The following is an 18,682-nucleotide window of genomic DNA, read 5'->3' on the forward strand; positions in this document are numbered from 1 at the left end:
CTTTTAACCAGTTACTGATCCCTCAGAGGACCTTCCCTCTTACCCCATGACTGCTTACTTTTCTTAAGAGCCTTCGGTGAGGGACCTTGTCAAAGGCTTTCTGAAAATCTAAATACACTATATCCACTGGATCCCCCTTGTCCACATTCTTGTTGACCCCCTCAAAGAATTCTAGTAGATTGGTAAGGCATGGTTTCCCTTTCCAAAAACCATGTTGACTATTTCCCAACAAATTATGTTCCTCTATGTGTCTGACAATTTTGTTCCTTACTATAGTTTCAGTTTGCCCGGTACTGAAGTCAGGCTTACCGGCCTATAATTGCTGGGGTCACCTCTGGAGCCCTTTTTAAAAATTGGTGTCATGTGAACTATCCTCCAGTCGTTTGATACAGATGCTGATTTAAATGATAGGTTATGGACGACAGTTAGTAGTCCTGCAATTTCACATTTGAGTTCCTTCAGAACTCTTGGGTGAATACCATCTGGTCCTGGTGACTTACAACTGTTTAGTTTATCAATTTGTTCCAAAACCTTCTCTAATGATGCCTCAATCCTGGACAGTTCCTCAGATTTGTCATCTAAAAAGAATGGCTCAGGTTGGGAATCTTTCTCGCATCCTCAACCATGAAGACCGATGCAAAGAATTCATTTAGTTTCTCTGCAATGGCCTTATAGTCTTTGAGTGCTCCTTTAGATCTCGATCGTCCAGTGGCCCCACTGGTTGTTTAGCAGGCTTCCTGCTTCTGATGTACTTAAAATAAATTTTGCTATTACTTTTTTGAGTATTGGGTTAGCTGTTCTTCAAATTCTTTTTTGGCCTTCCTAATTATATTTCTACACTTCACTTGCCCGAGTTTATGCTCCTTTCTATTTTCCTCATTAGGATTTAACTTCCACTTTTTAAAGGATGCCTTTTTGCTTCTCACTGCTTCTTTTACTTTATTGTTTAGCCATGGTCACTCTTGTTTGGTTCTCTTACTATGTTTTTTAATGTGGGGGTATACATTTAAGTTGAACCTCTATTATAGTGTCTTTAAAAAGTTTCCATGCAGCTTTCAGGAATTTTACTTTTGGCACTGTACCTTTTTAATTTCTGTTTAACTAACCTCCTCATTTTTGTGTAGTTCCCCTTTCTGAAATTAAATGCTACAGTGCTGGGCCTCTGTGGTGTTTTCCCCAACACAGGGATGTTAAATTTAATTATATTATGGTCACTGTTACCAAGCGGTCCAGCTATATTCACCTCTTGGATCTGATCCTGTGCTCCACTTTGGACTAAATCAAGAATTGCCTCTCCTCTTGTGGGTTCCAGGATTAGCTGCTCCGAGAAGCAGTCATTTAAGGTGTCAAGAAACTTTATCTCTGCATCCCTTCCTGAGGTGATATGCACCCAGCCAATATGGGAAAAGTTGAAATCCCCCATTATTACTGAGGTTTTTTTTATTTTAATAGCCTCTCTAATCTCCCTGAGTATTTCACAGTCATTATCACCATCCTGGTCAGGTGGTCAGTAATATATCCCTACTGCCATATTCTTATTATTCAAGCATTGAATTACTATCCATAGAGATTCTGTGGTACTGTTCCATTCATTTAAGATTTTTACTTCATTTGATTCTACGCTCTCTTTCACATATAGTGTAACTCCCCCACCAGCACGACCTGTTCTGTCCTTCCGATATATTTTGTACCCTGGTATTACTATGTCCCATTGATTATCCTCATTCCACCAAGTTTCTGTGATGCCTATTATATCAATATCCTCATTTAATATGAGGCACTCTAGTTTGCCCATCTTATTATTTAGACTTCTAGCATTGGTATTTAAGCACTTTAAAAACTTGTCGCTTTTTAGCTGTCTGCCATTACATGATGTCATTGAATGGGACTTTTTTTTCTTTTGACTGTTTCTCATCAGATTCTACCTGTATTTTATCATCTTCCATCCTCTCCTCCTTATTAGGACATAGGGAATCTCCATTTATAGATCCTCCCCTAAGCGATGTCCAAACCACATGCTCCCCCACATCTGTCAGCTTTCCCCCGGCCCTTAGTTTAAAAACTGCTCTGCGACCTTTTTAATTTTAAGTGCCAGCAGTTTGATTTAGGTGGAATCCATCCTTCCTGTATAGGCTCCCCCTTTCCCAAAAGTTTCCCCAGCTCCTAATAAATCTAAACCCCTCCTCCCTACACCATCGTCTCATCCACGCATTGAGACCCTGCAGTTCTGCCTGTCTAACTGGCCCTGTGCATGGAACTGGAAGCATTTCAGAAAATGCTACCATGGAAAAGAGAAACAAAGCTCTGCAAGTTTTTGGACAAGTTTCAGGTACTTTGTCTCCATAATTTGGATACTTATCTGAACCTTTTGAAGTTTATGTATCACTAATCACTATAGGATTTTTTGCCTAAAATAAAAATAGACATGATGGGGAAAGGAGGCAGAAAATAATCTATTGAATGTGCAATGCAGCATAACAATCCAAAGGTCATGCTGCCCTCTGCCCTGGGCACACAGTCCATGGATTCTTATTCAGTATTCTGAAGGGAACAATCACACAGTTTAAAAAGGTCACGAACATGATTGTTTTTTAAAAAAGAGCAATAACATAGATTAAAATTCTCACTCAAAAATTTTTCTTATTAAAATTAAGGTTGTTTTTAACCCTACTTATGAAATTTGAATAATGCATAACTTCATGAGCAGTAGAAGCTTAAAGAAAATTACTTTAGAATTTTAATCTTTTGACCTTCAATCAGTTGCTTTGGTGGATGGCCAGAACAAATGAAGATTGATGGCTTTCATTTTTTTATCAGAAACCTTTAGGAGAATGCTGATAGTAATGGTAAACAACATTTTTTACTTAATTCAGGATTATTTATTCCACTTAAATGTTTCAGATATTTCATTGCAAAACTTTATCGTAATTCAGGACAAAAATATTAAGTCAAATGATTTATATGCCCATTATTTACCTTCAACAGCAGTGAAAAACATATTTCCTTCCCAAACTGTGTGAAAATCCTTCTTTCTGTTGTATGTTCACAAACTGTTAAACCTATACAATAAACTATTAAATTTAAATTACATTTTCATTTTCCCCTAAGACTCACATGGGTTTTCCCACCTTTGATATCCCATGTCAAGGCCTCTTTTGTGGCCAGGGTGAACTGAGTAGAACTCCCTTTTGAGTTAAAATGCTTTTTAATCAGCTAATGTTGAGGAGTTGCTGTTTGTATGAGGAAAGCAATTCAGATACAGCCAGTATGCTATATGGTGCAGAAGCTAGAACATAGAATCTAAAATGAAGACACCTGGCTTCTGGTTTGATCTCTGAAACTGACTCTTTGAGAGACAAGGTGAATGAGGTAATACCTTCATTGGACCAACTTCTGTTAGTGAACGAGACAAGCTTTCGGAGCTTACAGAGAGCTCTTCTTCAGGCCTGGGAAAAGCACTCAGGGCTAGTATAAACTGGCAACACTAAAGCGAGAAAGTTGCAGTGCCGTAAATTGTCAGTGTAGACAAGGCCTCAGAGTGTCAGAGCTAAACACAAGGTGGAGCAAACTGTTTAGCACAAGGAGTTAAGATGCTGTAAGAGACCATTCCAGGTGAAGTAGGCAGTTAACCCGCAAAGGAGGGTTAAATGAGAATGAATGAGGATAATATCACCTACTTCACTCTGTGTTATGAACTTAAGACCCCATCTTACATTTCTTGCAAATGTTATTCAACATCAGACCAGCCTGGATTAATGAACTAGACTTTTGCTTTGGTTTAGCCTGATTGTAGACATATTCTAATGTTATTTAAATGTAATACAGTTTACAAAAAGATGTTACTTCTGAATGTAACCTGTGAAACATTTATTTTACAGATACAATACCTATAGTGCAGAAATTTTTTGACTTTTGTATTAGTCTTTTTTTTATTGCAGTCTGAAGATTTGAAAGTGTAAGATCACCAGTTTTCCACTCTTGCTGTAGGTTTTTGCATTTTGCTTATATTTTCTGCTTCCAAGTGAAAGTTTTCAGCAGCTTGCTTTTTAAAAGAGGTGTTTGTCCTATTCGTTCATCTGAAATGCTGACGTAAGTGGTGCATTCCATCTTTATCTTCTCCTCTGCTGCTGCCAGGTGGTTTTGACTTTCTACGGGAGTACCAGTCATCACCAGTGCCAGATTCTGGTTTAAGCTCCAGCTCTACCTCCTCGAGTATCAGTCTAGGAGGCAGCAGTGGAAATCTCCCACAGATTACCCAAGAGGTGGAGGACATGGACACAGCTGCTGAAACAGATGAAAAGGCAAACAAATTAATTGAATTTCTAACTACCAGGTAATCAAGATAAAGGAGAGGTTACTGTGGGTTACACTTGAAAAAGATTCGTCTTCTGTAAAATTATCTATATTAACTTTAAAAGGACACAGATGAAAATATTTGAGGTGAACATACAGTAATAATAAACTTGTAAATGTGAAGATGTATTTAAAAGCCTTACAGTGTCAGGAACACTGCAAAAAATGCTGCCTGACCAGAATAAATTGTTCAGTATCCTATAATATTATGCTCAAGACAGAACTCATGAAATAGGACAATTTTATTCCTATAAAGGAGACAGCAGTTGTGAGGGGCCACAGTGAGCCTAGCTTTAATTACTGAATAGGGCTGGCACATCCTAGGCTTGTTCTGTTGAAAAATTTAGGGCCTGCTCCTCATTTACATTAAGACCCCTTTACGCTGCCCCGGCAAAGTGTCTGGAAGCCTAAGTCTAGCCAGCTGAAGAGCAGCTACAGAGTGACTCTGCATTTTATTTTTCCATCCAGAAGTGTAGTTCTTAACTGACAGCAAAAGAAGAGCTGGCATTAGGTGCGGAATGGCTGTAAGTGACATATAATCATTATAAACTGGCAAAATCCAGAGTAATACATGATTTTGTTAGGTCTTAAAACTCATTTTACTTAATTTAGTTAATTTTCTAAACTGATAATATTACTGTCTCCTTGGTGAACTTGTATTTGGAATAATGTTTCTTTCTCACATCTTACCTGATTTTTTTTAAAGGAAATAGTTTTGGAAAGTCTTTCTAATCACAGTTAACCAGAATTTCACCAAGGAAAACATCCCATTCATGACAGCATAATCAAAGGCTTTTTGGGGTATTAGTCCTCTGGTGGGTTTTTTTGATATTTGCACTTAGCATTTTGAATAAGTAACAAATCTAGCACAGATAGGTGTCTTTTCAATATGAGGCAAGTTCTCTTTCAACCTGTTTTTCTTCTCCGTACTTAGTTGTTGACAATTCCACTGACTTTCTTTAATCTTGAGAATGTCTAGTTGGCAGCCGGTGTCAAGTGGAGTGCCCCAGGGGTCAGTCCTGGGGCCGGTTTTGTTCAATATCTTCATAAATGATCTGGAGGATGGTGTGGATTGCACTCTCAGCAAATTTGCGGATGATACTAAACTGGGAGGAGTGGTAGATACGCTGGAGGGGAGGGATAGGATACAGAAGGACCTAGACAAATTGGAGGATTGGGCCAAAAGAAATCTGATGAGGTTCAATAAGGATAAGTGCAGGGTCCTGCACCTAGGACGGAAGAATCCAATGCACCGCTACAGACTAGGGACCGAATGGCTAGGCAGCAGTTCTGCGGAAAAGGACCTAGGGGTGACAGTGGACGAGAAGCTGGATATGAGTCAGCAGTGTGCCCTTGTTGCCAAGAAGGCCAATGGCATTTTGGGATGTATAAGTAGGGGCATAGCGAGCAGATCGAGGGACGTGATCGTCCCCCTCTATTCGACATTGGTGAGGCCTCATCTGGAGTACTGTGTCCAGTTTTGGGCCCCACACTACAAGAAGGATGTGGATAAATTGGAGAGAGTCCAGCGAAGGGCAACAAAAATGATTAGGGGTCTAGAACACATGACTTATGAGGAGAGGCTGAGGGAGCTGGGATTGTTTAGTCTGCAGAAGAGAAGAATGAGGGGGGATTTGATAGCTGCTTTCAACTACCTGAAAGGGGGTTCCAAAGAGGATGGCTCTAGACTGTTCTCAATGGTAGCAGATGACAGAACGAGGAGTAATGGTCTCAAGTTGCAGTGGGGGAGGTTTAGGTTGGATATTAGGAAAAACTTTTTCACTAAGAGGGTGGTGAAACACTGGAATGCGTTGCCTAGGGAGGTGGTGGAATCTCCTTCCTTGGAAGTTTTTAAGGTGAGGCTTGACAAAGCCCTGGCTGGGATGATTTAACTGGGAATTGGTCCTGCTTCGAGCAGGGGGTTGGACTAGATGACCTTCAGGGGTCCCTTCCAACCCTGATATTCTATGATTCTATGATTCTAAGTCAGGAGATAGGCAGGAAAAATAAGAGCAAAAATCCTGTTCAGCCACACACCATGTAGTGTGCATCCAATTAATTCAATTCAGGCCTTGTGCTGCTAAGAAATTTACACCCAAGGGGTTGCAGCCAGGAATAAGACCATAGGGACAATGTTGGCAACATCTTTTGAAATCTTTGATGTCCACACTATGCAGATCCGATATGACTGGAGCTACAGAGGGAGCATTGTAGAGCTGGGTCAGAGGCTGTTTATGAATTTTTACTTGGTAGTCCTTCAATTCCCTACATACTCCTCCTCATGGGGATTAATTATGGCCCTGGCACAAGTTTGTAGGAGCAGCTGAGTGGGTTTTGTTCAAACCCTCATGGGCTAACCAGAATACAGCCCAAGTTAACTCTGTTCTTGCAGCATTAACACATACCCCTGTTTGCACAGAAGGTGATTGGCCCAGAGTTGGACCCTATAGCTGCCCTAGGCACACTTGAGAAGTCTGCTTTTGCAGAACACTCACCGTGCCTAAGGACCTTGTCTACACATAAAATCTGTACCATTATAATTATACCAGTATATTTAAAACAGTACAACTTCCTTAGGGTGGATACAGTTACACTGTTGTTAATGTGTTTATACTGGTGTTTAGAGAGATAACATGGGTGATGTAATATCTTCAGAGACCTGAGGAAGAGCTCTGTGTAAGCTTGAAAGCTTGTTTCTCTCCCGACAGAAGTTAGTCCAGTAAAAGATATTACCTCACCCATCTTGTCTCTCTAATAATATCCTGGGACCCACATAGCTACAATAACACTGCATACTTACATTGCTATAGCTTACTCATGTATACCACACTCAGGGCTGTACCACTTTAACTATTTTGGTAATAAATCATATCCCTAACCAAAATAGCTGTACTAGTGTAAAAACTGTATGAAGGCCAGGCTTAATGGTAAAATCCTGATTCATGCAAAACTCCTATTGAATTTAATGGAAATTTTGCCTGCATCAGGACAAAAGCGGGAAATCCTAGGTTTGCCTTAAAAATTCTTGTAAATTCCCATTACCCACATTATTTGCAACGACTACACTACATTTTTAGTTTTATTTGTGTTTGATACATAGCATTGTTCAACCTGACACAGTAGATGCATTAAGTAATGCTGTGTAATTATGTCATGTAATAAGATTGTCTTCAAGTTGTAATATAAATTGAACTTTACCAATCAAATATCTGATTAAATCCAGTTATGTATTCAATAGTAACTGTGCTTTTAAACTGAAAATTATTCCTTAATTTGATATTTATTTGTATTATGGTAGTGCATAGGGACCCCAGTCATAGACCAGGATGCCAACATATTAGGTACTGGACATAGAACAAAAAGATGGTCCCTTCAACAAGGAAATTACAAGCGAAATATAAAACAAGATAGTGTGTTTGAGCTTTCATCAATCTCTTTGTCTGCGTCTGTCAGTTTCACAACTTGTTTGTTTCATGCTGAGCAGGCCTTCAGCAAGAGTTGTAGCCGTCAAGATTAACACCGCTAAGCCTTCTCTACACTAAGGAATTTACCAAAAAAAATGCCCACTATTTTTATCACCAGTAGGAACCTTAATGTAGACCAAGTTCTTGTGGATAAACCTTTTTTTTTAACCTCTTTTCAGCAGTACTAAAAACACCAGAAGCTACCTGAGCATTGTCTATACTATGATTCCCATAGTGGTAGGTAGCACCAGTGGGGTTTTGTTCATTTTATTTTATTTTTTGTAAAATTCCCCAGTGTAAAAGATGGCCTTACATTTAGAAAATGGAAAGTAGAGCAGTGCCCTGAAATGATCAGTCATTTATAATGTTCTGCCAGTAGTTCATTTCAAATTGGAAATCTTTGTAAAGCTGAAGTGTAGTAGTAGTTGTATTGTTCATAGATTTATGTTCAATCATGTTTTCCAGCGCGTAGTTCTGTCTGTCTCTTTTTGGATGTACAGTATAATAATTTTTAAAATTACTTACATTTATTTCAACTACTTCAAAGAAATACTTACACATTTTGCTACATTTTTCTTCTCTTTAAGGGCATTTGGTCCACTCTGGTGCCATGAAGATATCACACCCAAGAATCAGAATACAAAGAGTGCTGATCAACTTACTAATTTTCTGAGACATGTTATGTCTGTATTTAAAGATTCCAAGTCAGGTACTGAAACTTTTTTCCATGATTGTACCTTAGTTAAAACCCCCGTCTAGTGGACAAGTCCCTATTATTTGCTTAGAGAACTTACCTTTTAATGCCAGTTTCTTTGCTCCTGAATGGCTGCTACAGGAGCTTGCTTGTGCAACAGTGCCCTCTGTTTTGTGAAAGTAATAATTTCATAATGATTCTTTATTCTTTGTTCAAGACATCTTCTTTCTTGCAGTATTTTATGTGCGAGGATTAAAAGTTTTAAAGCAATTTTGTTTTCGTAATTGGTTTCAAATTATTCTTTTCATATACACTAATACACTGTATTAGTACACTAATACACTGATTACACTATGTGACTTTAATTGGATTCAAATATGTTTGGTGCAAATAAACATTTTCAAATTAATTTTAAATAACTTTGTTTCCTTTTGTAGGAAGTTAAAGATCATATTCTTTTAATGCTCTTGTCATTTAATTTTATTGTATTCCTGAAGAGATTACTACAGACTGCTCCGTTTGATCAGTGAAAAGTATATATTCTTCTTTAGTTTATTTAGCCCACAGTAAACTTTTATCCTGTGATCTTTCTTTCATTAGATCCATATGCTGAAGCATTTTGTATCCTATATAGGACATATATCATATTATGTACTTACTAGAAAAATAGCATCATAGATTGTTTTAGCATGCAGCTACAGTACAATCGATTCTTCTAAACCATCACTGATGGTTGATTTTGGTTGTTCTATTTGATAAAAAAGGGAAAAACTCCACCTCTTATTTGTCAAATAGACTGGCAATATTAAATAATCTTCCCAACAGGCAAAATGTTCTTTGTTCATTTAATTTGACAATTATAGTTTATTTTTAATTATTTATTATGGGATTTCATAGTAAACTAGTAATACTAAACAGTATTTTGAAAAGTAATTAAAAACTCACTTGTTATTAGTAGGGCAGAGAGCAACATAGTGTGCAATTAGAACCTAACCAAACCCCATTGAAGTTAATGGAAAGACTCCTGATTTCCAGTGGGCTTTGGATCAGGGCCTAAGGCCTGAATTCAGGAAAGTACTTAGGCATGTGCTTAACTGCTTTCCCTAATCAGGGCTACAGTGCTTGCATTTAGCAAGGTATTTATATAGCATATTTATATGCAATTTTACATCTTCTGGGCACAGTATGAATATTAAGTAGCTAATCCTCAAAACAACCCTATGAAGGAGATAAGAACTGATATTCCCATTTTACAGCTGAAAACACTGAAATTATTATTATTGTTGTTGTTATTTATATTACCGTAGCGCCTTCGAGCCCAAATCATGGACCAGGGCTCCATTGCGCTAGGTGCTATACAAACACAGAACAAACAAACAGTTCCTTTCCCCAGGAGCTTACAAGTTAGGTGATTTGCCATGGCCACACAGTGAGTCAGTGGCCACAATTAGAATGTGTTCATTAGTAAAGCTGTTTGGAAATGTTCATTTGTTGAGAGCAAAACGTTTTTGCAGAAACACGTTGCCTTTGAGAAAAATTCATAGAAAAAAAACCCTGGGAAAAAGCATTTCACTGAGGAAAGTTTTGACCTTTTTGGAATGGAATGTTTCAATTTTCTCTTTCAAAACAACTCCCCCCCCCCAATTTTTTATATTATGAAATATAATATAAAATGAAAAAGTAAAAATTGGAATTAATCATTTAGATTTTGTCAACATGAAACATTTCAATTGATCCCAAATTACTATTTTTCCAGAATTTCAATTCATGGGAAATTTTGAAATCTTTTGGTTTTGTTCTGTTCTGGAATGGAAGAAATTTTGAAATCACACAACTCCAAATTCCCATGCAGCTCTAGTCATTATAACTAGACCATGCTGCCAATGTTATATACTGTATTGTCCAGTAATAGGAATTGTTCACTTGTTTGTAAAGAAGGTTCCAGTGGTTCTTTCATAAATTAATATACCTTAAAAAATGGCCAAAACTTTTTGAAATGCTAGGGAATTGGTCTGCTTAGGGTTTCAACTGTAAAGTAACTTTTTTTCCCGCAGTAACATCTGCTTTGTTAGATTTTAAATATCAACATACTATTCTTTTGCCGCTTAGGTTTTCATTTGGAGCAGCATCTGAGTGAAGTTGCTTTACAAACAGCTCTTGCAAGCTCTTCAAGACATTATGCAGGTCGATCTTTCCAGATATTCAGGGCGCTAAAGCAACCTCTTTCTGCACATGCATTGTCTGACCTTCTGTCAAGACTGGTGGAAGTTATAGGAGAACATGGAGATGAGATTCAGGTACACATGTGTGACAGTGCTGTATTCCTGACAATGTTTCACAATGTTGCATATGTTCAGTATTGTTTGTTTCATTTTAATGTAAAGGGTGAAATAAACTTGGAAACTATGATGCAAGTGAGAATGTGACCTTAGAAAACAAAAACTGTGTTCTCATCACAATTTCAGAAATTACAAAAATGCTGTCAAAGTCATGATCTAACTGTTATTGTCTGAGCCCTGAAAAAGAAAAGTCTAATTTGTTTCAAAATGTATCACCCCATTGTGAGATTTTAAAAATTGTAAATAGCAAACTGTAGTGGTGTTCACAGAAACAGCACTTTCAGCTTCCGCTGCTGCCTTTCCAAAAGCAGTTAAATTTCAAATTCCATTGTCCTTTACTGAGCAATATTCAACTTCAAAGCAATTAGGAATGTTGCTTGATTAAGGTCTGTGGCTTTTAGCCCACTGGATGGGTTGGTGGGAGTATTTATATTTGCCATATGCTAAAAGATGAAATCATTAAGGATTTTTAATATAAATAAAGAGTACTATGAGCAATGGAGAGTAAAAATAAAATTAAAAACAAACTGCTTTGGCCCTCTCTTTTTAAGGAGAATAAATTAACAGTAGAAAGAACATACTGTTTTAAAAAGCTCACACCATTACAATGCAGCTGATCCAGTTTGAAAACAAACCATGGTGTAGTGTTAACCTGAGAGGTGGACTGGACAAGGGACTATAAGTAGTAATAGATATGGGAAAGCTGCATGACCCTGAATCTGACCTGCTCCCTGCTGCAAAAGTCTCTTCTGGCTGCAGATAGGGTTGCCAGGCATCCGGTTTTCAACCAGAGCGTCTGGTCGAAAAGGGACCCTGGCTGCTCTGGTCAGCACCACTGACTGGGCTCCTATAAGTCCAGTCAACAGGGCTAAGGCAGGATCCCTGCCTGTCCTGGCTCCCAGAAGCAGCTGGCATGTCTGTCTCCTAGGCACAGGGGCAGCCAGGTGGCTCCGCACGCTGCCCCTGCCTTGAACGCTGGCTCCGCAGCTCCCATTGGCCGTGAACTATGGCCAGTGGGAGCTGTGGGGGCGGCACATGTAGGCACAGGCAATGTGCAGAGCCCCCAGCCCCTCCGCCTAGGAGCTGGACATGCTGGCTGCTTCTCGGAGCCACCTGAGGTAAGCACCGCCCAGCCAGAGCATGCACCCCGAACCCCCTCCTGCACTCCAATCCCCTGTCCCAGCCCTGAGCCCTCACCCTCACCCAAACTCCTTCCCAGAGCTCACACCCCTCACCCCCTCCCACATCCCAACCGCCTGCCCCTGCCTTGGGCCCCCTCTCACCCCCAAACTTCCTCCCAGAGCCAGTACCCCACACCTCCTCCCACACCCCAACCCCCTGCCCCAGCCCTGGGTCCCAGCCTGCACTCCAAACCCCTTGGCCCCAGCCCTAAGCCCCCTCCTGCACCCCAAACCCCTCATCCCCAGTCCCACCCCAGAGCCCGCACCCCCAGCCGGAGCCCTTACCCCTCCCACACCCCAAGCCTCTGCCCAACCCAGTGACAGTGAGTGAGGATGGGGAGAGCCAGTGACGGAGGGAGGGGGGAATGGAGTCAGTAGGGTTGGGGCTTCAGGGCAGGGGGCAGGGCAAGGGTGCTCAGTTTTGTGTGATTAAAAAGTTGGCAACCTTAGCTGCAGGCAAAGTGGCAGGGGAACATCTTGTTACTCTTCCCCACCAGAAATAAATCGGGCTGCAAGAATACTCATGTACTGGCCTGTAGGCTGCTGGCCAAGAGTCTCTTCTCTGTGCCAGCCAGCCCATCCATGAGAAAACCATGCAGACTGGCACCATGGAACCACTCATGGATATGTGCCACCACCCCTTCAAGCAGCATGCATTCTTCTAGTGAGTGGAAAATAAGAGAGAAAAATGAAAGATGGAGCAAACACCAAGGAAACGTATGAAAAGGAATAAAAATAGATTAATAAATCCATAGATTTTAAGAACAGATGAGACCATGATGATCATCTAGTCTGACCTCCTGCATAAAAAGTCATAGGACTTCCCTGAATTAATAACTGCTTCAAGTCCAACAACAGTGGTTGAACTAGAGCATATCTTTTAGAAACACATCCATTCTTGATGTAAATTTTCCAGTGATGGGGAATCCACCACAGACCTTGGTAAATTATTCCAATAGTTAATTAACCTCCCTGTTAAAAATGTCCACCTTATTTCCAGTGTGAATTTGTCTAGCATCAACTTTCAGTCACTGGATCTTGTTATACCTTTGCCTGCTAGATTGAAGAGCCCTCTATTATCAAATTTCTGTTTCCTGTGTAGGTACTTATAGACTATGATCAAGTCACCCCTTAAACTTCTCTTGGCTAAAATAAAAAGATTGACCTCCTTGAGTCTTTCATTGTAGGGCATGTTTTCCAATCTCTGATCATCCTCATGGCTCTTCTCTGAACCTTCTCCAATTTATCAACATCCTTCTTGAATTGTGGACAGCAGAACTGGATACAGTGTTCCAGTGGCAGTCTCACCAGGGCCAAATACAGAACTAATATAACCGCTCTACTTCTACTTGATATTCCTCTGTTTATACAGCCAAGGATCACTTGAGCTCTTTTGGCCACAGCATCATACTGGGTGCTTGTGTTCAGCTGATTATCCACAATGACTCCAAAGTCTTTCTCACAGTCACTGCTTCCCAGAATAGAGTTCCTCCTCCGGTAATCGTAACCTAGATATATGATTTTGCATTTGGGGTATGGAAACACATATTGCTTGCTTGTATCCAGCTTACCACACAGGCAGATCACTTTGTATCAGCGACCTGTGTCACAGTTTCAGAGTAACTGCATCTGTATTGCCCCTCCATGGTCCCTCGAGGGCACCCAGTTAAAGTTTCCAGCTCCCAGACATCATTTCTCTTGGGTGGAGATGTTGTATTAATAAGTACAATAGAGAGCTGCATCTCTCTCCCTCCTGCCCAGGGTTTTAAGACTGCACAGCTCATTGTCTTACATTGAGATATGCCCAGCAAGCCAGTCTCTCTAAAGGCCAGTGCCTGTGCTTTTCTTTCTGTCCAAGGAGCACGAACAGTGTATTGCCAGCAGTTACAAGATACCACACAACTCTTTCTAAGCAAGCAAAATCATTACAGAGAAAACATATAAAACAATAAAAGTTACTATGCTAAAAACTTACTAGAGATCACGCCTCAGACTTACGGGGCTCTTGTAGGCCAAATTCTTTCCAATCTTTCCACAAGGGTTGGGGCTTTTGGGCAGAAGATCCTGTCCGTTTGCGGGTTCAGAAAGTAGTCCCTGACTCAGTTTAAACGCAGCCTTTTTAAGCCAAAACCCCATTCTTTGTTTTCCCAGTCTCTGGAAACCAAGTGTGAATCAGTATATGCAAACCTGCCCAGAGTGTGCTACCTTTCTGGAGGTGTTTACAGTGTGAGTGATTCACCTTAATTCCCCTGTTTTAATTCCTGGAGGAGCTGTGGTAACCTTCCCCCATGGAGTAGAACATAATTGTAATCCATGGCCCACAGTGATATTTATATTTAATACAATATGTTCCCCTATAGATGCTGCATGAAGTTGCAATATCTGTCAGAAACAGTCCTCTTCATTATTTAACACTGTCCCAATCTTTGTGTAATCTGCACATTTGATCAGTAATGAGTTTGTTTTCTTCTAGCTCTTTGATAAAAATGTTAAATACTGCAGGGCCATGAACCGATCCTTGTGAGACCCTAATAGAAACACACCAGCTAGACGATTCCCCATTTTCAGTTACATTTGTGAGACCTGGCAGTTAGCCAGTTTTTAATTCATTTAATGTGTGCCATGTTGAATTAGTATTGTTCTAGTTTCTTAATCAAAATGTCGTGCAGTACCAAATGCCTTACAAAAAATGAACACCGTTACCTTTATCAATCAAATTTATAATCTCACCAAAAAACAATCAAATTAGTTTTACAAGATCTATTTTCTAAAAACCCATGACAATTGGCATTAATCATACTATCATCTTTTAATTCTTTATAAGAGTCCCATATCAGCCATTCCATTATTTTGCCCATGATTGATGTCAGCCTATATTTACCCAGGTCAATCCCTTTACTCTTTTTAAATATTAGCGTAACATTAACTTTTTTCCAGTCTTCTGAAACTTCCCCCAGACTTCTTGAAAATCAACATTAACAGTCCACAGAGGTCCTTGGCCAGCTCTCTTAAAATTCTGGGATGAAAATTATCCGTACCTGCTGATTTTAAAATATCTATCTTTATTAGAAAAAAGAACAGGAGTACTTGTGGCACCTTAGTCTCTAGTAACACGGCTGCTACTTTGAAACCTATCTTTATTAGCTGCTGTTTGAATATCCTCCTTACTTACAGTTGGAATGAAAAGTATTTCATCATCATATGATATAACTACATCATCTGGCTTTTTCCCAAACACAGAACAGAAATATTTATTGAATAGTTCTGCCTTATTAACAGTTCTGCATTATTATAGACCATTCCACCGTCTTCATCTAGTAATGGACCAATACCAGTGTTTGGATTCCTTTTGTTCTAATATACGACTTCTTCTAGTCCTTAGCTCTGTTGTCCATTGGTTTCTTCTGTGTCTTTTTGCTTCCCTTATCAATATTCTACCATTCCCACTGTGACGGGTTGGGTCACAGAAACCCCCTTGGGACCGCCATCTGATGTGCTGAGACTACCTCTAAGCCCATTTTCCCTGGCAGCTTGAGACTTCAGTGCCCTGCCTGGTTGTGCCAGACATGCTAGCCTGCTACAGACACAGACCCAGGTCTGAACCACATCCCCCAAAAGCTGCAGGCTTAACTGAAAACAGCTTAAGAAGTGCTCCTGTCTCCAACACCCAGATACCCAGTTTCCAATGGGATCCAAACCCCAAATAAATTTATTTTACTCTGTATAAATCTTATACAGGGTAAACTCATAAATTGTTCACGCTATATAACACTGATAGATATGCACAGCTGTTTGCTCCCCCAGGTATTAATACTTGCTCTGGGTTAATGAATAAGTAAAAAGTGATTTTATTAAATATAAAAAGTAGGATTTAAATGGTTCCAAGTAATAACAGACAGAACAAAGTAAATTACTAAGCAAAATAAAACAAAACCACACAAGTCTAAGCCTAATACAGTAGGAAACTAAATGCAGGTAAATCTCACCTTCAGAGATGTTCCAGTAAACTTCTTTGACAGACTAGACTCCTTCCTAGTCTGGGTCCAGCAATCACTCACACTCCCGTAGTTACTGTCCTTTGTTCCAGTTTCTTTCAGGCATCTCTTTGGGGTGGAGAGGCTCTCTCTTGAGCCATCAGAAGACAAAATGGAGGGGTTCCCAGGGGCTTATATAGTCTTTCTCTTGTGGGTGGAAACCCCTCTCTTCTCCCCTCCACAAGATGAAGTTTTGCAGTCACCTGAGCAAGTCACATGTCTATGAATGATTCAGTTTTTTGTAGGCCGACTCCATTGTTTACATGTTAGTTTGAAAGTTCCCAGGAAAGCTCAGATGTGGATTGGTGTCTCCGAAGGTCTATTGTCAGCTAAGTACTCCTAATTACTTGAATAACCCCTTCACACTATGTTGACCAAATCTGCCTTATGTGCTTCCTACAGCAAACACTTTAAATACAAGCATAGAGCCAATGCTCATAACTTCAGATATAAAAATGATACATGCATATGAATAGGATGAATACATTCAGTACAACATAACCTTTGCAAAGATATGTTACATGGCATATCTAGCATAAAACATATTCCAGTTATGTCATATTTACACTCATAAGCATATTTCTATAAAGCATTATGGGGTGCAACGTCATACCCACCTTCTAGCTTATATTCACTGATATCAACTTTCCCTTTTTTCCATTTCCCCCCCCCCCCCCCCCCCGCAAGTCAGGCTGGTCCTTTAACGAGTGTAGCCTTCTTTCTCAATTGTGGGATTGTGGCTTTTTGTGCTTCTAGTAAAATGTTCTTAAATAGTTCCCATTTATCATTCACTTATTTTCTGTTGGAATTCTTTCTCACGTCTGATTTGACTCATGATTGTTTTTATCTTTGCTAAATTGGTTCTTTAAAAGTAACAAGAATGTATATTACTGGTTGGGGCTTTATTTTGCTTACCCATGAAAAATTTAAGGGTCAGGATCACTTGAACCTAACCAGCCACTGATTTTTAGTTCTGTGATTATTTCATCTGTCATTATCAGTTCTACTATGGAATTCCTCTATGCAGAATGCATTTTTTTTGAGTTAGCAGATTGTTATGTGTAATTTTTAGAAATACCAATGATGTTTTATTACTGGCAGCTTGAAACCTCCAGCATATGTCACTCAGGCTGAAGTCCTCCATGATTATGCAACATTTTTTCCCTACGCCTGACATAGATGGGTGTTTAAGGAGCCTGTTCTCTACTGTGGTTTGGTTGTTGTAACAGACACCATTGTTGTACCCCATCTGGTACTTTATCTGCTAGAGCATAGCAACAAAATCAAAACCAACAAACCCATACCCTGACCTAAATGCCCCCCTTTATTGATGGAGCAGTAGTTTGTTCTCTATGGCTATTCAATCTTTGACTTCTCTCCTGAGATTTCTACCACCATAGCATTCTTGTTAGTGTTATTTTTATAATCTTGACACTATTAACTTCCATTAGGAAATGGACTGAGATCACCAACACATTCCACACAGATCATCAAATAGCCTCAAGGTGACAATAATATTCTGTCACAACTGCCTCTGCAGAATTTGAACCAGTGACATGGAGGTGAAAGGCTCAGCATCCTATTATCCATCATCCCCTGATAAGATAACTGGTCTCCTTAAGTATACTCTCTCCTTCACAGATCATTCAGGGAGACAGAAAATAAAATGTGCAGTAATGTTTTAATGTGCAATGTAATGGCTCTGGGTTTTTTACTACGATTAGTATTGTGTTGTGTTTTCAATAAGATGCGTCAGTACAGAATGATTCGTTACTGACTTACTCATGATTGTTTTTGCTAAAATCACTGACTGTATGTATTTGACAGGGTTATGTAATGGAAGCACTACTTACCTTGGAGGCTACTGTGGATAATCTGTCTGATTGTTTGAAGAACTGTGATCTCCTGACCGTATTATCTCGGTAAGAGTCTGTCTATTCCCTTAATCACATAATCTTTTCCCATATAAATCTTATGAAGCAATACAATGTTCTGCAATCAGAATTGCATGAAATGGTTTTGGTATAACTGATCTTGCTCAAAATACATTTACAAAACAAGCCTAAGAGTGCATCTGAGCCCAATTTGGCAACTATTGAAATAAATATTGGTAAACTCGTGGACCCTCCTAGCCTGTTATAGCTTTTCTTTCTTCCTTTCAGTCATCTATAGCACATTTGATGTCCTCTTTAAACAAATAACATTAGGATTCCACGTTCTGTTTTTGTACCTAACGTAGTCTTGAAAAGATGTATAGGAAACAACATTTACTTTGCTTAGAATATTGCAGATGGGGGTACAGATCACTCCCTGTTGTGAGAAAACTCATGGTTCCACTAATTAAGTATTTCCCAAATCACTGCATGAATGGGCAGGATTTGTCACCTTTGTGGAAAAAATAGGGGATTCTGTCCTCAGAACTCAGATGTCCCAAGGGGTCCTCAGGAGGCCCTATGCCTCTGCGCCTGCTTTATGTTTCCCCTTCCTTGACAACCTCCGTAAGCAGATGTCTGTGGAGCCTCCTATGAAGAGGGGTTCCACAATATGAAAAAAGGCCACACAGATTTCCTTTCAGGTTTGAGGATGTTCAACAGTGTGCACCCCCTGCTCTTGTTCT

At 39.7% G+C, this 18,682-nt stretch overlaps 1 protein-coding gene across 2 annotated transcripts in view; it reads left to right on the forward strand.

Moving 5' to 3' along the window:
* The window catches only part of FRY (FRY microtubule binding protein), a 291,284-nt gene that overhangs the window by 203,056 nt on the left and 69,546 nt on the right, over window positions 1-18,682 (forward strand). For both annotated transcript variants that reach the window (XM_077810042.1, XM_077810035.1), the window contains exons 40-43: window positions 4,135-4,333; window positions 8,405-8,526; window positions 10,621-10,808; window positions 17,893-17,987. In XM_077810042.1, the coding sequence (XP_077666168.1) occupies window positions 4,135-4,333; window positions 8,405-8,526; window positions 10,621-10,808; window positions 17,893-17,987 (604 nt within the window). The remainder of the gene's footprint in view (window positions 1-4,134; window positions 4,334-8,404; window positions 8,527-10,620; window positions 10,809-17,892; window positions 17,988-18,682) is intronic.

Source organism: Eretmochelys imbricata, chromosome 1 (genome assembly GCF_965152235.1).
Source record: "Eretmochelys imbricata isolate rEreImb1 chromosome 1, rEreImb1.hap1, whole genome shotgun sequence".
NCBI lineage: Eukaryota > Metazoa > Chordata > Testudines > Cheloniidae > Eretmochelys > Eretmochelys imbricata.